We start from the raw sequence: 15066 nt of genomic DNA on the forward strand, positions 1-15066 counted from the left end.
ACCATCAGTGATGATGATGATGATGATAATCACACAAAGGCATGCCAAGAAGATATCTTCTGATGTCATTATCAGAGCAACTCTTAACTGAGGCACCTGATTCCAGGGCTTCTGGATTAGGACTTCACTCTTCTGTCCTTAGATTTCTTAAGCAATTTCCTTATAATAGTAATAGCCTCCTTCCCCTCCCCATAGCACCTGTATATATGTATATATGTTTGTACATATTTATTACTCTATTTTACTTGCACATATCTATTCTATTTATTTTATTTTGTTAATATATTTGGTTTTGTTCTCTGTCTCCCCCTTCTAGACTGTGAGCCCACTGTTGGGTAGGGACTGTCTCTATATGTTGCCAACTTGTACTTCCCAAGCGCTTAGTCCAGTGCTCTGCACACAGTAAGCGCTCAATAAATACGATTGATGATAATAGTAATATTAATTGGGGTATTTGTTAAGCCCTTGTGCCAGGCAGTGTTACTAAGCCCTGAGGTAATCAATATAATCGGCAGACACAGTTCCTGTCCCCGTTCTTTACAAGGACTCACAGTCAGAGAATGAGGGAGAACAGGGAATGAACCTCCAAGAAGTGGGCCTTGAAGTTGGAATCCCCTATTTAACTGTGATATTTGCTAAAATGTCAAGCACTGACCTAAGTTCCGAATCCCCTAAAATTCTCTGTTCATACCGGTCATTCAGATTTTCACTCAATGATATTTATTGAGCACTGACTATGTGCAGAGCACTAGCTGCTTGGGAAAGTACCATACAACGGAGTTACCATAGTCCTTGCCCACAACAAGCTTAAAGTCTAGAAGAGGAGGCAGACATAAGTCATTTATAATATACAATTTAAAGTGTTGTGATTATCTCAGTCATCAATACTTGAAATCTAGAGCCGTGGCCTCTGGGTAAAAAGGCCAAAGGGAGGCCCAAAATGACCTAATAGCTACATGCAGAGTTAAGGCCTCTGCCGCTTAATTCGAATGCCGCTTAATTTGATTATGATACTGCCTGGTGAGCTGGTCTGCTCCCCCCTCTTCAGTTGGTTACCATTATCATTGAACTAAAAAAAGATTAATTCGGTGCTCTGGATCATTTTGAAAAATAGCACATGTTTAGGGGTGATAATTCCCATTTGTTGTCCCTGTTTTACAGGTACTGCAGCACTGGAGGAAGATGCTCAAATTCTTAAAGTGATCGAGGCTTATTGCACAGGTGTGGGTTTTCAACAAACTTCAAGTAGGCTTTCAAAATTCATGGTCTCCTACGTGATAACTTCAAACACAGCAGGCAACTGCTCAGAGAAAAGAAAAACAAACTAGTTGGAGCATGTGTAAGGTAGTTGAATCTGTGCAAAGGAGCTCTGCAGGACAGAATCTTTAAGATAAGATTGTTAGCTACCGAGTGGTTTGTTTGCCCTATTGTTTTTCTTCACCCAGAGAGAGTTGCAGAAATAAAAAGAAAGGAGGTGATAAAAGTGAAGGATTTTTAAAAAATAATAATTTTTTTTTAAGGTAGACAGGAGGCTTCACCAAAATCCCCAGGAATGAAAAAGCAGGAGGGGACAGAGATGATATTTTAAAAGAAAAAAAGTTATTTTTCTTTTAAGCACGCAGATTGTTTCAGCAACACTAGTTAGGAATTAAAGAAACCCGGATAGTTCCTGTGGTTGTGACATGTTATAGCTGATGCTAATCTCATCTTCAAGGTAGCTTTGGAAAGGAAGCGCAAATGCTATCTTTGATCAGCTGCGCATTCAAGAGAACGCTGCTTTGTCAAACCAAGCTCGAGAGCTGGTCTAAAAATTTGGAAACGTGGTTGCTTAGCATGACTCTTAAAATATTGAAAATGATCCCAGCAGATAAGGTTATTGTCCCCAGAATTTTCGGTTCACAAATTGTGATGGTGAATCTATTTTTTTTTTTTTTAGTTATTTTTTAAAAAAAGTTAGTTTCAGTTCTGTGGGTTTGGCAGAATGAAAAACTGTTGAAATTTGAATATTGAATTGTCAACTTCACATCCACCCGTTGAACCCTGAAATCAGTGACACACCAAGATCCCTGCGGACCAATTCCAAAGCTCTTGCCCTGCTAGCCCTCACCTCTATTTGAAATCCAGCTAAGTTTGTAGAATGGAGGACTGGATTGGTTTGTTGGCAGTTGATTTGTTTGACCCATTGAACTTTGATTTCTGACATCATCAATTCTTGATCCTTTGCTGTTGGTCACTGAGGATTTGGATTCTGACCCTTATTAATTGTGCACATTTTTGCCTTCCTTAGTGTACTCATTTAGCGTGATTTTTGGTGCGAGAGAATTGTGACCACAGTCATACAAGACGAACGGTGTGGCCTAGTGAATAGAGCATGGGCCCGTGAGTCAGAGGGACTTGGGTTCTAATTCTGGCTCAGCCTTGTACCTACTAGCCTTGTACCCTTGGGGAAGTCACTTAACTTCTTTCTGTGTGCCTCAGTTACCTCATCTGTAAAATGGGGGTTAATATTGTGAGCCCTATGTGGGACATGGACTCTGTCCAACCTGATTTATCTTGTATCTACCTCAGCACTTAGTACAGTGCCTGGCACGTAATATGTGCTTAACAAATTATATGAAAAAAAAAAACAACGCAGAACATTTCATTTTAGCAAGGAGCAGAGAAATTTATTTGGGGGCTTGTTAATAGCTAAACTGGACTACTGTGGCAAGTGTTTTTTGGGAAACTATTTGAATTTGTCTGTTTGATCAGAGTGATGGGCGGTTTCCAACTAACTGGATTTTTCTCAAGTAAATAAAAAAATTGGAGAGAATTCCTTATCCCCTGGACTTGCAACCAAAGTTTTGGACTCATTATTGGAGTAGCTGGTCTGCTGCGCTTCTGATAATTACAAGGAGGAAGTGAGAGGGAGGGAGAAGGAGCATTTGTGATTAGGTGGGCTTATTCTTTTCCCGACCAAGTAATCAGGGGCAAGGGAGAATGAGTGATCCTCTCGACTGTAATCTTGTTGTGGGCAGGGAACTTGTCTACCAACTCTGTTGTATTCTACTCTCCCAAGCGCTTCGTACAGTGCTGTGCACACAGTGCTCAGTAAATGCTGCTGATGTTGGCCCGTTGTTGGGTAGGGACCGTCTCTATATGTCGCCAACTTGTACTTCCCAAGCGCTTAGTACAGTGCTCTGCACACAGTAAGCACTCAATAAATACGATTGAATGAATGAATGAGTCTAGGGAAATAGTGTTTTAAGTTCTCACCAATGCAGTATGCATGAATGAGTATTTACCAGGTAGCTACATAAATGAAATGCAAAAAATGGATCTATGTTTAATACTTTCCTAATTCATTCAATCGTATTTATTGAGCGCTTCTTGAGTGCAGAGCACTGTACCAAACGCTTGGGAAGTACAAGTCAGCAACATATAGAGACTTTCCCAATGACACGACTCTCAGCGAGGCCCAATGGGCCGATGTGCGATTTTGATTGGAGAAACTGGAGAGTGAGAAGGATAACTGCTCATGATCCTCTCACCCAGCAAACTCCCAAGAGATTGTTTCTCTTACTTTAAAATACCATCCTCTTTTTTTTTTAAGGTGCAAATAGTGGTATTTAAGTGCTTACTGCGAGCCAGGCACTGTACTAAGCGCTGGAGTAGATACGAGCTAGTCGGGTTGGACACAGTTGATGTCCTACATGGGGCTCCCAGTCTTAATCTCACAGGAGGCACAGAGAAGTTAGGGCTTGTCCAAGGTCACACAGCAGACAAGTGGTGGAGCCCGGGTTAGGACCCAAGTCTGTCGGGTGTCCTCACCTGTGCTCTATCCATTAGGCCACACTGCTTCTCCTTTAGTTGATGTGTCTTTCTGGTTTTGCTTGCCGGTTTCTCTAAGGGAAGAGTATCCAGGCCAACAGTTGGTTACCTAATGGTCAGGAAAATTAAAGGGATTTAGTGGCCGGAGATGGTTTCAGCTGATTAGGCACTTTTACCTATCCGTTTTAATTGGCAACTCTTCTTTATAGGCTCTCGAAAAGATTCCATCCCACAAGTCTTACTTCCCGAGGAGGAGAAGATAATCGTAGAAGAAACAAGAAGCAATGGGCAGACCATTACGGAAGAAAAGTAAGTCCACCTGATTTCCCTCCCGATCTGGGTTCTTCAGAATACCTCTTTTGCATCCTGATCGATCAATCGATCCATCGTATTTATTGAGCACTTACTGTGTGCAGAGCACTGTACTAAGCGCTTGGGAAGTCCAAGTTGGCAACATCTAGAGACAGTCCCTACCCAACAGTGGGCTCACAGGCTAGAAGGGGGAGACAGACAACAAAACCAAACATATTAACAAAATAAAATAAATAGAATAGATATGTACAAGTAAAATAAATAGAGTAATAAATATGTACAAGTAATGTAATCATCATCATCATCAATTGTATTTATTGAGCACTTACTGTGTGCAGAGCACTGTACTAAGCGCTTGGGAAGTCCAAGTTGGCAACATATAGAGACAGTCCCTACCCAACAGTGGGCTCACAGGCTAGAAGGGGGAGACAGACAACAAAACCAAACATATTAACAAAATAAAATAAATAGAATAGATATGTACAAGTAAAATAAATAAATAAATAGAGTAATATGTACAAGTAATGTAATCATCATCATCATCAGTTGTATTTATTGAGCACTTACTGTGTGCAGAGCACTGTACTAAGCGCTTGGAAAGTCCAAGTTGGCAACATACAGAGATGGTCCCTACCCAACAGTGGGCTCACAGTCTAGAAGGGGGAGACAGAGAACAAAACCAAACATATTAACAAAATAAAATAAATAGAATAGATATGTACAAGTAAAATAAATAAATAAATAGAGTAATAAATATGTACAAGTAATGTAATGTAATAGATATGTACAAGTAAAATAAATAGAGTAATAAATATGTGCAAACATATATACAGGTGCTGTGGGGAAGGGAAGGAGGTAAGATGGGGGATGGAGAGGGAGAGCGAGGGGGAGATGCCTGATGCCCTTGGGAAGCATCAATTTATGTTTTTTAGTATGTCGGTATCAAAACTATTTTCAATACTGAAGTTAAGACTGTGAGCTCATTGTGGGCAGGGAATGTGCCTGATGTCATATTGTCCTGTCCCAGCACTTAGTACAGTGCTTTGCACATAGTAAGCGCTCATTATCAATACAATTGAGAGAGAAAACTATCAAAACCTAAAGTGTTCAAGTTGATGTTTCTGCTGGACGATAATGGAGCTGACAGTTAAATGGGATGGATCGGCTCCTGAATTCACATCTCCTCCAAGAGGCCTTCCCAGACTAAGCCCCACCTTTCCTCATCTCCCACTCCCTTCTGTGTTGACCTGACTTGTTCCCTTCGTTCTTCCCACTCCCAGCCTCACAACACTTAAATACATATCTGTAATTTATTTATATTAAGGTCTGTCTCCCCACCTCTAGACTGTAAGCTTATTGTGGGCAGGGAATTTGTCTGTTGTTGTATCGTACTCTCCCAAGCACTTAGTACAGTGTTGTGCTTGCAGTAAGCGCTCAATAAATACGATTGAATGAATGAATGAAGAATTGAAAATGGTGATGCGGGCAGAGTTGAGGGAATGTACCAACAATAATGGAAATACTTGGAAGTGAAGCTATACGGTAAAACCTAAAAAATCAAGTATTTCAAAGACGCCTTGAACATTTTCTAAGCTTTTAAAAATACACTTTTCTAATCTCTGATTTTTCTTTATTTTCTAGAAGCCTTGTAGACACTGTTTATGCACTGAAAGATGAGGTCAAAGAATTAAAGCAGGTAATGAAATGTCTCCAGATCACTTTTCTGGAAAGTTAAATGGGGTGTACAAAGCTAATTAAACTTGTAGACCTCAAAGTCTACTCATTCCAGAAAGCTCTACCTGCCCTTCAGACTGGTTTGCCAAGAAATGGGTTCACTTTCCAGGTCTGTTTCAGAAATATCAGTATGTTGGGATCTCTGATCTATCAAGACCTTCTTTAGGCCAGTAAGAGTTGTATTTTGAGTGTTGAAGGTTGGAGCAGTGACATGAGTTGTTACTTGCCTATAGCTAATTGGGAATTAAATAGTCTCCAAAATGCTTTAAGTAAGAGGATCCAGGTAAACATCATTTACCACTCACAAGGAGATACCATTGGTAACAATATATAATAATAATAATGATAATGGAATTTCTAAGCGCTGAGGGGGATACAAGGTGATCAGCTTGTCCCACATGGGGCTCACAGTCTTAATCCCCATTTTACAGATGAGGGAACTGAGGCACAGAGAAGTTGTGATTTGCCCAAAGTCACACAACTGACAAGTGGCGGAGCTGGGATTAGAACCCATGACTCTGGCTCCCAAGCCCGGGCTCTTTCCACTGAGCCACCCTGCTTCTCTGATTTAGTGATATTTGTTTAAGGCTTATTGTGTGTCAAGACCCGTCCTAAGCACTGGGGTAGCTAAAAGATAGGTTGGCATGGACACGGTCCCCATCCCACATAGGACTCACAGTCTAAGTATTGATGAATTGATCTAGGGGAGTGGGAGGAAAGGGGAGGAGAGAAAAATGGGTTTTGCAGGTTTTAAGCATGTGGATGACACAGTTTTTTTCTTCTTTCTCACTTCGCATTACTCTGATTTATTATTTTTCATGACTGACTCAGGGCTTGTGGCTCTGTTGTGGGTTGTGGTTATGTGATTTTGCCCCTCCAGACCACTCGCACTCCCCCCTTCAGTGCATCAGGAACCGAGCTCTCATATAACGTCGCGGCTTCGTGGCCACACGTCGGAAAGCTCTTAACGTCCATTGTGCTCCTAAAACTAAGTCTTTTGTATTGCGGTGTGGCTTCCTCCGTCCTCTCAGTGCTGATCTCTCTCGTGGACGGTCCTAGAACCGGGCAACGGGGGACACATGCTACACGCGTGTCCAGCATCTGCTCATCTAAGGCCGCCTCGATTTCCGCGGAAACTTCAGCGTCCCGCTTTCTCCTAAAATCCTTTGTCTCTTCATTCTTTGAATGTTTTAGGAGAATAAACGGATGAAGCAGTGCCTGGAAGAGGAACTGAAGTCAAGGAAAGACTTGGAAAAATTAGTCCGAAGGCTACTGAAGCAGACCGATGAATGTGTCAGGGATGAATCCAGTCGCAGGTCTTCCATTCTTGCTTGAGTTTTCAGCTCTGCTTCTGCAAGTTGGGGGTGACTTCAGGTATTTTGTGGGGGGGAAGCAGAAGTGGATGCATTACCCCATCCTGCTCCTCATCTCGTTCTTCTGTTTGTGTGTTTGGTTTGGGTTTTGGGTTAGAGCAAGAACAAAGAAAAGGAGCTGGTAGTGGAAAGAGCTTCACAATCTTTTCCGTTCTCTAAGGAAATGGTACAAAATGCAAATAGGTTTCAATTTAAATGCTCAGTAAGTGGTCTGTGATTCATAATTCATCTGCGGCAACTAATACCTCATCATATCTGCTGTTGGGATTTTGATCCTAATCTCTATTAACAGCAGCTATTCTCAGAGAGGTTGTCAGCAATTTCTTCATTGGGAAATTTGAGCACTTTCGAAACTGAAGCCCTCTGGATCTCACTTTATTGAATGGGAAGGTTTCTGAATTGGAAATGGTCGAACCCAACCTAAGAACACTCCTCTGACAATCCCAAAAGGCCGAAGGTTTGTTCCATGTTATCATTTCTCTCTGTAATTATCTACAGAGAAACTGAACCACATCATACAGTGGTTCCAAGAGGGAAGTGTTATCAGTGGACATGCTCCATGTCATTCCCAGGAACCACGGGATTGGGAATTATTTATGTTAACATCAAACTCGGGCGTACTGGAAAATCATCCCCCCAACAGAGCAAGCAATCTGTTACTATTACATGTCAGCAATGCTGTGTTATTTTCCCAATTTTCCAAATACCTGTGTATTATGTATGTTCTTATTTTTCCAGGACTTACAGAACAGTATACAGACCTTGTCTGAGTTTGCTTTCCTTACTTTTATCATGTAGACAGAGAACATCCTCATCGCAAATTAAAACTGCCACCCCTCATAGTCCCTCAAAACTGCATTTAAAGAAGTAGCGGTTATAGGGGAAAACCTGAATTCCACTCATCCCATATTTGTTATGGCAAGAGCCGAAACATCCTTTCTTTCTTTGAGTAGGCCTTTGGAAATTATCAGCAGGTATCAACGATTTCTGTCTTTCGGACGTGAGGAGAGTTTGTGCAAATGATAATTTACTATTTGCTGAACTATTTCTGTCTTTCGGACAGCTAGGGACGGGAGGAGAGTTTGTGCAAGTGATTATTTACTATTTGCTGACAATCTTCGTAACTGGAGCAGGATTTGTCAGCTCCGCTCCTTTCTATATATTAACTTGACAAAGATTCCCAGAGATAAGGACTGCCGTAACTCGGTATAAGTCAACGCAGCCAAATCCTCACTTCCAACCACATATGTCCTTCACAGAGGAAGCATCCGCGTGCAATCTAGGGTGAATCAGAGAGAGACAGGTCTGTTTTCAGGAGAACAATGCGCATGAGCTGGAGTAAGCCTTCCCCTTGGTGCGGTTTTTAGGATGTGCCTGTATGCGTTGATGTAAATGCTTTAAAAATCCAAGTACATCCAAGCTTTGAAGCTTTCAAAATCTGAATTTTTAGCTCTGCCGCTAAAGCTTGCCATTCTCTATGTGGTTTCCATGGTATCCAGTCCCAGCTGCTGCCTGGTAGATGGCTTTTGAGTACTCGCTGCCCTCCAAAGCGAGGACTGTCCAGACGGATCAGTCGAAGCAGCCGTGGGAATACCGGATTTCCTAGAGACCTGCAGAAATGTGTCCCTCCGCCCCTCCTGGAATTAAGAAATGAGGCTCACAGTTAGTGGCTACTCCAATAGCAGCGTCAAGAGAGACAGTTTTGATATCCCAGCCGACGTCTAACGAAAGCACCAACTCTCCCGATCTCTCTTCCCCTGAATCAGAAGCCGTAATAAATTAGGGAGGTAGAAATATATGCGTAAAATGTTCAAAATATTATTTTCCGATGATGAAATGTACATATGCATGTTGATAGGACTTTTAATATGTTGGCAGAGGTGTTGGTATTTTTTTAACATCACACGTTCTGATGTTTTAAACCAAAAAATAATATCAAGGAAAAGAAGCCATGTTGAAATGCTAAGCAGTGTTTCCATATTTGTGTTTACAGTACCTTGTAAATAGGTTCCTGTTTCTCTGAATTTAGATGAGTGCCCCGTTGAAGGTTTTTCGGTTCATCTTTCGTCACGTAGGTTTATTTACCGTCACTTCTTACGCAAGCTCGACTTTTCTAACATGTTTTTATTTTGAACGGTTTTTTAATTGACACTTTCAACAAATAAAGAAGTGGGAAAATGCTTTCTAAAATAAATCTTTTCCTTTTTCGCTTTTCAAACTCGATCCCGGAAAAGCGTGTTTGGGTGGCGATGGGGAAGGTAAGAGATTCGGGGCTGGGCGTTTTGATTCCGTTGACGTGACCTAGGGATCAAAGGAGTAACGAGTGGAAAGCCAAAAATCTACGGTTGCCCATTTCGGATCTCATTTTGGTAGAGAGCGTGTGGAATTTAAGGATTTTTTTCCAAATGGCTGGATGAACCAGTAGGGCAGTGTTGCGATCCAAGGTGGTGTTGAGTCAGGGAAATAGTGGGAGAAGCAGCGTGGCCTCGTGGTTAAAGGACGGGCTTGGGATTCGGAAGGAACTGGGTTCTAATTCCGCTCCACCGCTTGCCTGCTGTGTGACCTCGGGCGAGTCGCCTAACTTCTCTGGGCCTCCGTTCTCTCATTTGTAAAATAGGGGTTAAGACTGGGAGCCCCTGGTGGGACGTGAACCGTGTCCAACCGGATTAGTTTGAAGCAGCGGGGCGTAGTGGATAGAGCCTGGTCCTGGGAGGCGGAAGGTCATGGGTTCTAATGCCGCCTCCCCGGCTTGTCTGCTGTGTGCCCTTGGGCAATTCACTTCACTTCTCTGGGCCTCAGTGCCCTCCTCTGGAAGGGCAATTCACTTCACTTCTCTGGGCCTCAGTGCCCTCCTCTGGAAAATCAATCAATCGTATTTATTGAGCGCTTACTGTGTGCAGAGCACTGGACTAAGCGCTTGGGAAGTACCAGTTGGCAACATATAGAGACAGTCCCTGCCCAACGGTGGGCTCACAGTCTAGAAGGGGGAGACAGAGAACAAAACCAAACATATTAACAAAATAAAATAAATAGAATAGATATGTACAAGTTAAATAAATGGAGTACAAACATATATATACATATATATAGACATGCTGATGATCATTTGATCTACACTATAAAAGGATCATGTCTATCAATTCTGTGTTATTGTACTATTCCAAGCACTTAGTACAGTGCTCTGCACACTGTAATCGCTCAATAAATACCACTGCTTGACTTGGCTCGAGATCGCGGGCCCCATGGGGGACGGGAACGAGGTCCAACCCGATTTGCCAACTTGTACTTCCCAAGCGCTTAGTACAGTGCCGTGCCCACAGTAAGCGCCCAATCAATACGATCGAACGAATTCCCCACAGCACCTGTATATATGTATATATGTTTGTACATATTTATTACTCTATTTTACTTGTACATATCTATTCTATTTATTTTATTTTGTTAGTATGGTTTTGTTCTCTGTCTCCCCCTTTTAGACTGTGAGCCCGCTGTTGGGTAGGGACTGTCTCTAGATGTTGCCAATTTGTACTTCCCAAGCGCTTAGGCCAGTGCTCTGCACACAGTCAGCGCTCAATAAATACGATTGATGATGATGCTGATGATGACTTTGCCTGTTTCACCGCGGTGCTCGGAACAGTGCCTGCCCCCAAATAAGCGCTTAACAAATGCCATGATTATTATTGTCTGTACCCCAGTGCTTAGTACAGAGCCTGGCACATAGTAAGCAATTAAGAAATACTATTTTTTTTTTTTAAAAAAGGAAGTATTGGAGCCCGTGGGTTAGATCAAAATGACTTTTATTGAGGTTCAGGTTTTCCCACGCTGCTTCCTCAGGCGCCCGGCTCCCCGCTCCGCCGAGCTCAAGGGGCGGGAAAACTTGTTGCCGCAGACCACATCCCCCAAAGCAGGCCGTGCCCCCCAAAAACAGGCCACGGCCCAAACTCTCAGGCCATATCCCCAAATAGCAGGCCACGGCCCGTCCCAGCCTCAGGCCTCGCCCCCAGGTTGGCCCAGGTAATAATAATAATAATAATAATAATAATAATAATAATAATAATAATAATAGCATTTGTTAAGCACTTATGTGCAAAGCACTGTTCATTCATTCACTCATTCATTCAATCATATTTATTGAGCGCTTACTGTGCAATACTGCGCTGAGTAAGCTTGCTGTGCACTTAGAGAAGCAGCGTGGCTCAGTGGAAAGAGCCCGGGCTTTGGAGGCAGAGGTCATGGGTTCAAATCCCACCTCCCCCACTTAATAATAATGGCATTTATTTAGCGCTTACTATGTGCAAAGCACTGTTCTAAGCGCTGGGGAGGCTACAAGGTGATCAGGTGGGTCCCACCGGGGGCTCACAGTCTTCATCCCCATTTTGCAGATAATAATAATAATAATGTTGGTATTTGTTAAGCGCTTACTATGTGCCAAGCACTGTTCTAAGCGCTGGGGTAGATTCAAGATAATCAGGTTGTCCCACGTGGGGCTCACAGTCTTCATCCCCATTTTCCAGATGAGGGAACTGAGGCCCAGAGAAGTTAAGTGACTTGCCCAAGGTCACGCAGCTGACAAGTGGCGGAGCCGGGATTTGAACCCACGACCTCTGACTCCAAAGCCCGGGCTCTTTCCACTGAGCCACGCTGCTTCATGAGGTAGCAGATGAGGTAACTGTGGCACAGAGAAGTGAAGTGACTCACCCAAAGTCACACAGCTGAGTGGAGGAGCCGGGATTTGAACCCCTGACCTCAGACTCCAAAGCCAGGGCTCTTTCCACTGAGCCACGCTGCTTCTCTAGTCAGCTGTGTGACTTTGGGCATGTCACTTCACTTCTCTGGGCCTCAGTTCCCTCATCTGGAAAATGGGGATTAAAACTGTGAGCCCCCCGTGGGACAGCCTCATCACCTTGTAAACTCCCCAGCGCTTAGAACAGTGCTTTGCACATAGTAGGCGCTTAATAAATGCCATCGTTATTATTATTATTACTGTGTGCACAGCACTGTACTAAGCGCTTGGGAAGCACAAGTTGGCAACATACAGAGACGGTCCCTACCCGTTCTAAACGCAGGGGAGGATACAAGGTGATCAGGTTGTCTCACATGGGGCTCACAGTCTTAATACCCATTTTACAGATGAGGGAACTGCGGCCCAGAGAAGTGAAGTGACGTGCCCAAAGTCACCCAGCTGACAAGTGGAGGAGTCGGGATTTGAATAATAACAATAATGGCATTAAGCGCTTACTATATGCAAAGCATTGTTCTAAGCGCTGGGGAGGTTACAAGGTGATGAGGTTGTCCCATGTGGGGCTCACAGTCTTCATCCCCATTTTACAGATGAGGTAACTGAGGCACGGAGAAGTTAAGTGACTTGCCCAAAGTCACACAGCTGACAAGTGGAGGAGTTGGGATTAGAATAATAATAATAATAATAATGGCATTTGTTAAGTGTTTCCTATGTGCAAAGCACTGTTCTAAGCGCTGGGGAGGTTACAAGGTGATCAGGTTGTTCCACGGCGGGGCTCACAGTCTTAATCCCCATTTTACAGCTGAGGTAACTGAGGCCCAGAGAAATGAAGTGACTTACCCAAAGTCACCCAGCTGACAAGTAGAGGAGTCGGGGTTTGAATAATAATAGTAATAATAATAATGATGGCATTTGTTAAGTTCTTCCTATAATAATAATAATGGCATTTATTAAACGCTTACTATGTGCCAAGCAATGTTCTAAGCACGAGGGAGGTTACAAGGTGATCAGGTTGTCCCACGGGGGGCTCACAGTCTTCATCCCCATTTTACAGCTGAGGTAACTGAGGCCCAGGGAAGTGAAGTGACTTGCCCAAAGTCACCCAGCTGACAAGTAGAGGAGTCGGGATTTGAATAATAATAATAATAATGATGGCATCTAAGTTCTTCCTATAATAATAATAATAATGGCATTTATTAAACGCTTACTATGTGCAAAGCACTGTTCTAAGCGCTGGGGAGGTTACAAGGTGATGAGGTTGTCCCACGGGGGGCTCACAGTCTTCATCCCCATTTTACAGCTGAGGGAACTGAGGCCCAGGGAAGTGAAGTGACTTGCTCAAAGTCAGCCATCTGACAAGTAGGAGTCGGGATTTGAATAATAATAATCATAATAAAAATGATGGCATTTGTTAAGTTCTTCCTATAATAATAATGGCATTTATTAAACGCTTACTATGTGCAAAGCACTGTTCTAAGCACGAGGGAGGTTACAAGGTGATCAGGTTGTCCCACGGGGGGCTCACAGTCTTCATCCCCATTTTACAGCTGAGGGAACTGAGGCCCAGGGAAGTGAAGTGACTTGCCCAAAGTCACCCAGCTGACAAGTGGCGGCGGCAGCGGGATTTGAACCCATGACCTCGGCCTCCCGAGCCCGGGCTCTTTCTGCCGAGCCACGCTGCTTCTCTGTTCCACGTTGGTCTTTCGGCGGTGCTTCCCCGCCCCCCGATGACGCAGCTCCCGGAACCCCGCCCCCTGGCAGGTGCCCCCCGTGCGCATGCCCCGTCCGCCCGTCTCCGCCCCTTTGTCAGGCCACGCCCCCGACACGCAGGCCACGCCCCCCGGCTGGCCCAGGGGCGTTCCCGATTCGTCCATTTCTGCGGTGTTTCCCCGCCCCCGATGACGTAGAGCCCGGAGCCCCGCCCCCTGGCACGTGCCCCCCTCCCCGTGCGCGTGCCCGGCCCCTCTTTCAGACCACGCCCCCAAACACACCAGTTCACGCCCTCCAGGCTGACCGAGGTGAGTTCCCGGTTCGTCCCTTTCTGCCCTCATCTTACCTCCTTCTCTTCCCCACAGCACCTGTATATATGTTTGTACATGTTTATTACTCTATTTATTTTACTTGTACATATCTATTCTATTTATTTTATTGTGTTAGTATGTTTGGTTTTGTTCTCTGTCTCCCCCTTTTAGACTGTGAGCCCACTGTTGGGTAGGTCCCCCGTCTCTATATGTTGCCAACTTGGACTTCCCAAGCGCTTAGTACAGTGCTCTGCACACAGTAAGCGCTCAATACATACGATTGATTGATTGATTGATTGCTGTGTTTCCGCGCCTCCCCCGATGACGTAGCGCCCGGAGCCCCGCCCCCTGGCAGGTGCCCCTCTCCCCGTGCCCGTGCCCCGCCCCTTTATCAGACCACGCCCCACAAGCAGGCCCCGCCCCCTGGCACGTGTCCCCCGTGCGCGTGCCCCCACTCTTGATCAGTCCACGCCCCCAAATCGCAGGCCGCGCCGCCAATCAGGGCCCGCCCCGCCTCAGGCCACGCCCCCGGCACTCAGGCCACGCCCCCGGCTGGCCCAGGGGAGTTCCCGATTCGTCCCTTTCGGCGGTGTTTCCCCGCCCCCCGATGACGTGAAGCCCGGAGCCCCGCCCCCTGGCACGTGCCACCTCCCCGTTGCCGTGCCCGGCCCCTTTTTCAGTCCACGCCCCCAAATCGCAGGCCCCACCACCAATCAGGGCCCGCCCCGCCTCAGGCCACGCCCCCGACACGCGGGCCACGCCCCCGGATGGCCCAGGGGCCTTCCCGATTCGTCCCTCTCTGTGGTCTTTCCCCGCCCCCCGATGACGTAGAGCCCGGAGCTCCGCCCCCTGGCAGGTGCCCCTCTCCCCGTGCGCGTGCCCCGCCCCTTCGTCAGACCACGCCCCCGCACGCAGGCCACGCCCCCGGGTGCCCCGCCCCCTGGCACGTGCCCCCCGTGCGCGTGCCCCCCACTCTTGATCAGACCACGCCCCCAAATCGCAGGCCGCGCCGCCAATCAGGGCCCGCCCCGCCTCAGGCCACGCCCCCGACCCGCAGGCCACGCCCCCGGCTGGC

The 15066-nt window shown here is 45.5% G+C and overlaps 1 protein-coding gene across 1 annotated transcript in view; it reads left to right on the top strand.

Annotated features, from left to right (window-relative positions):
* Nucleotides 1-9416, top strand: part of ARHGEF6 (Rac/Cdc42 guanine nucleotide exchange factor 6) — a 101622-nt gene extending 92206 nt beyond the window's left edge. Inside the window, exons 19-22 of the mRNA XM_038747918.1 lie at nucleotides 1162-1221; nucleotides 4020-4119; nucleotides 5764-5818; nucleotides 7051-9416. Coding sequence (XP_038603846.1) covers nucleotides 1162-1221; nucleotides 4020-4119; nucleotides 5764-5818; nucleotides 7051-7191 — 356 coding nt within the window. The 3' untranslated portion in view covers nucleotides 7192-9416. The remainder of the gene's footprint in view (nucleotides 1-1161; nucleotides 1222-4019; nucleotides 4120-5763; nucleotides 5819-7050) is intronic.
* The last annotated feature ends 5650 nt before the right edge of the window (nucleotides 9417-15066 follow it).

The sequence above is a fragment of the Tachyglossus aculeatus genome, chromosome 6, assembly GCF_015852505.1.
Source record: "Tachyglossus aculeatus isolate mTacAcu1 chromosome 6, mTacAcu1.pri, whole genome shotgun sequence".
Classification (NCBI taxonomy): domain Eukaryota; kingdom Metazoa; phylum Chordata; class Mammalia; order Monotremata; family Tachyglossidae; genus Tachyglossus; species Tachyglossus aculeatus.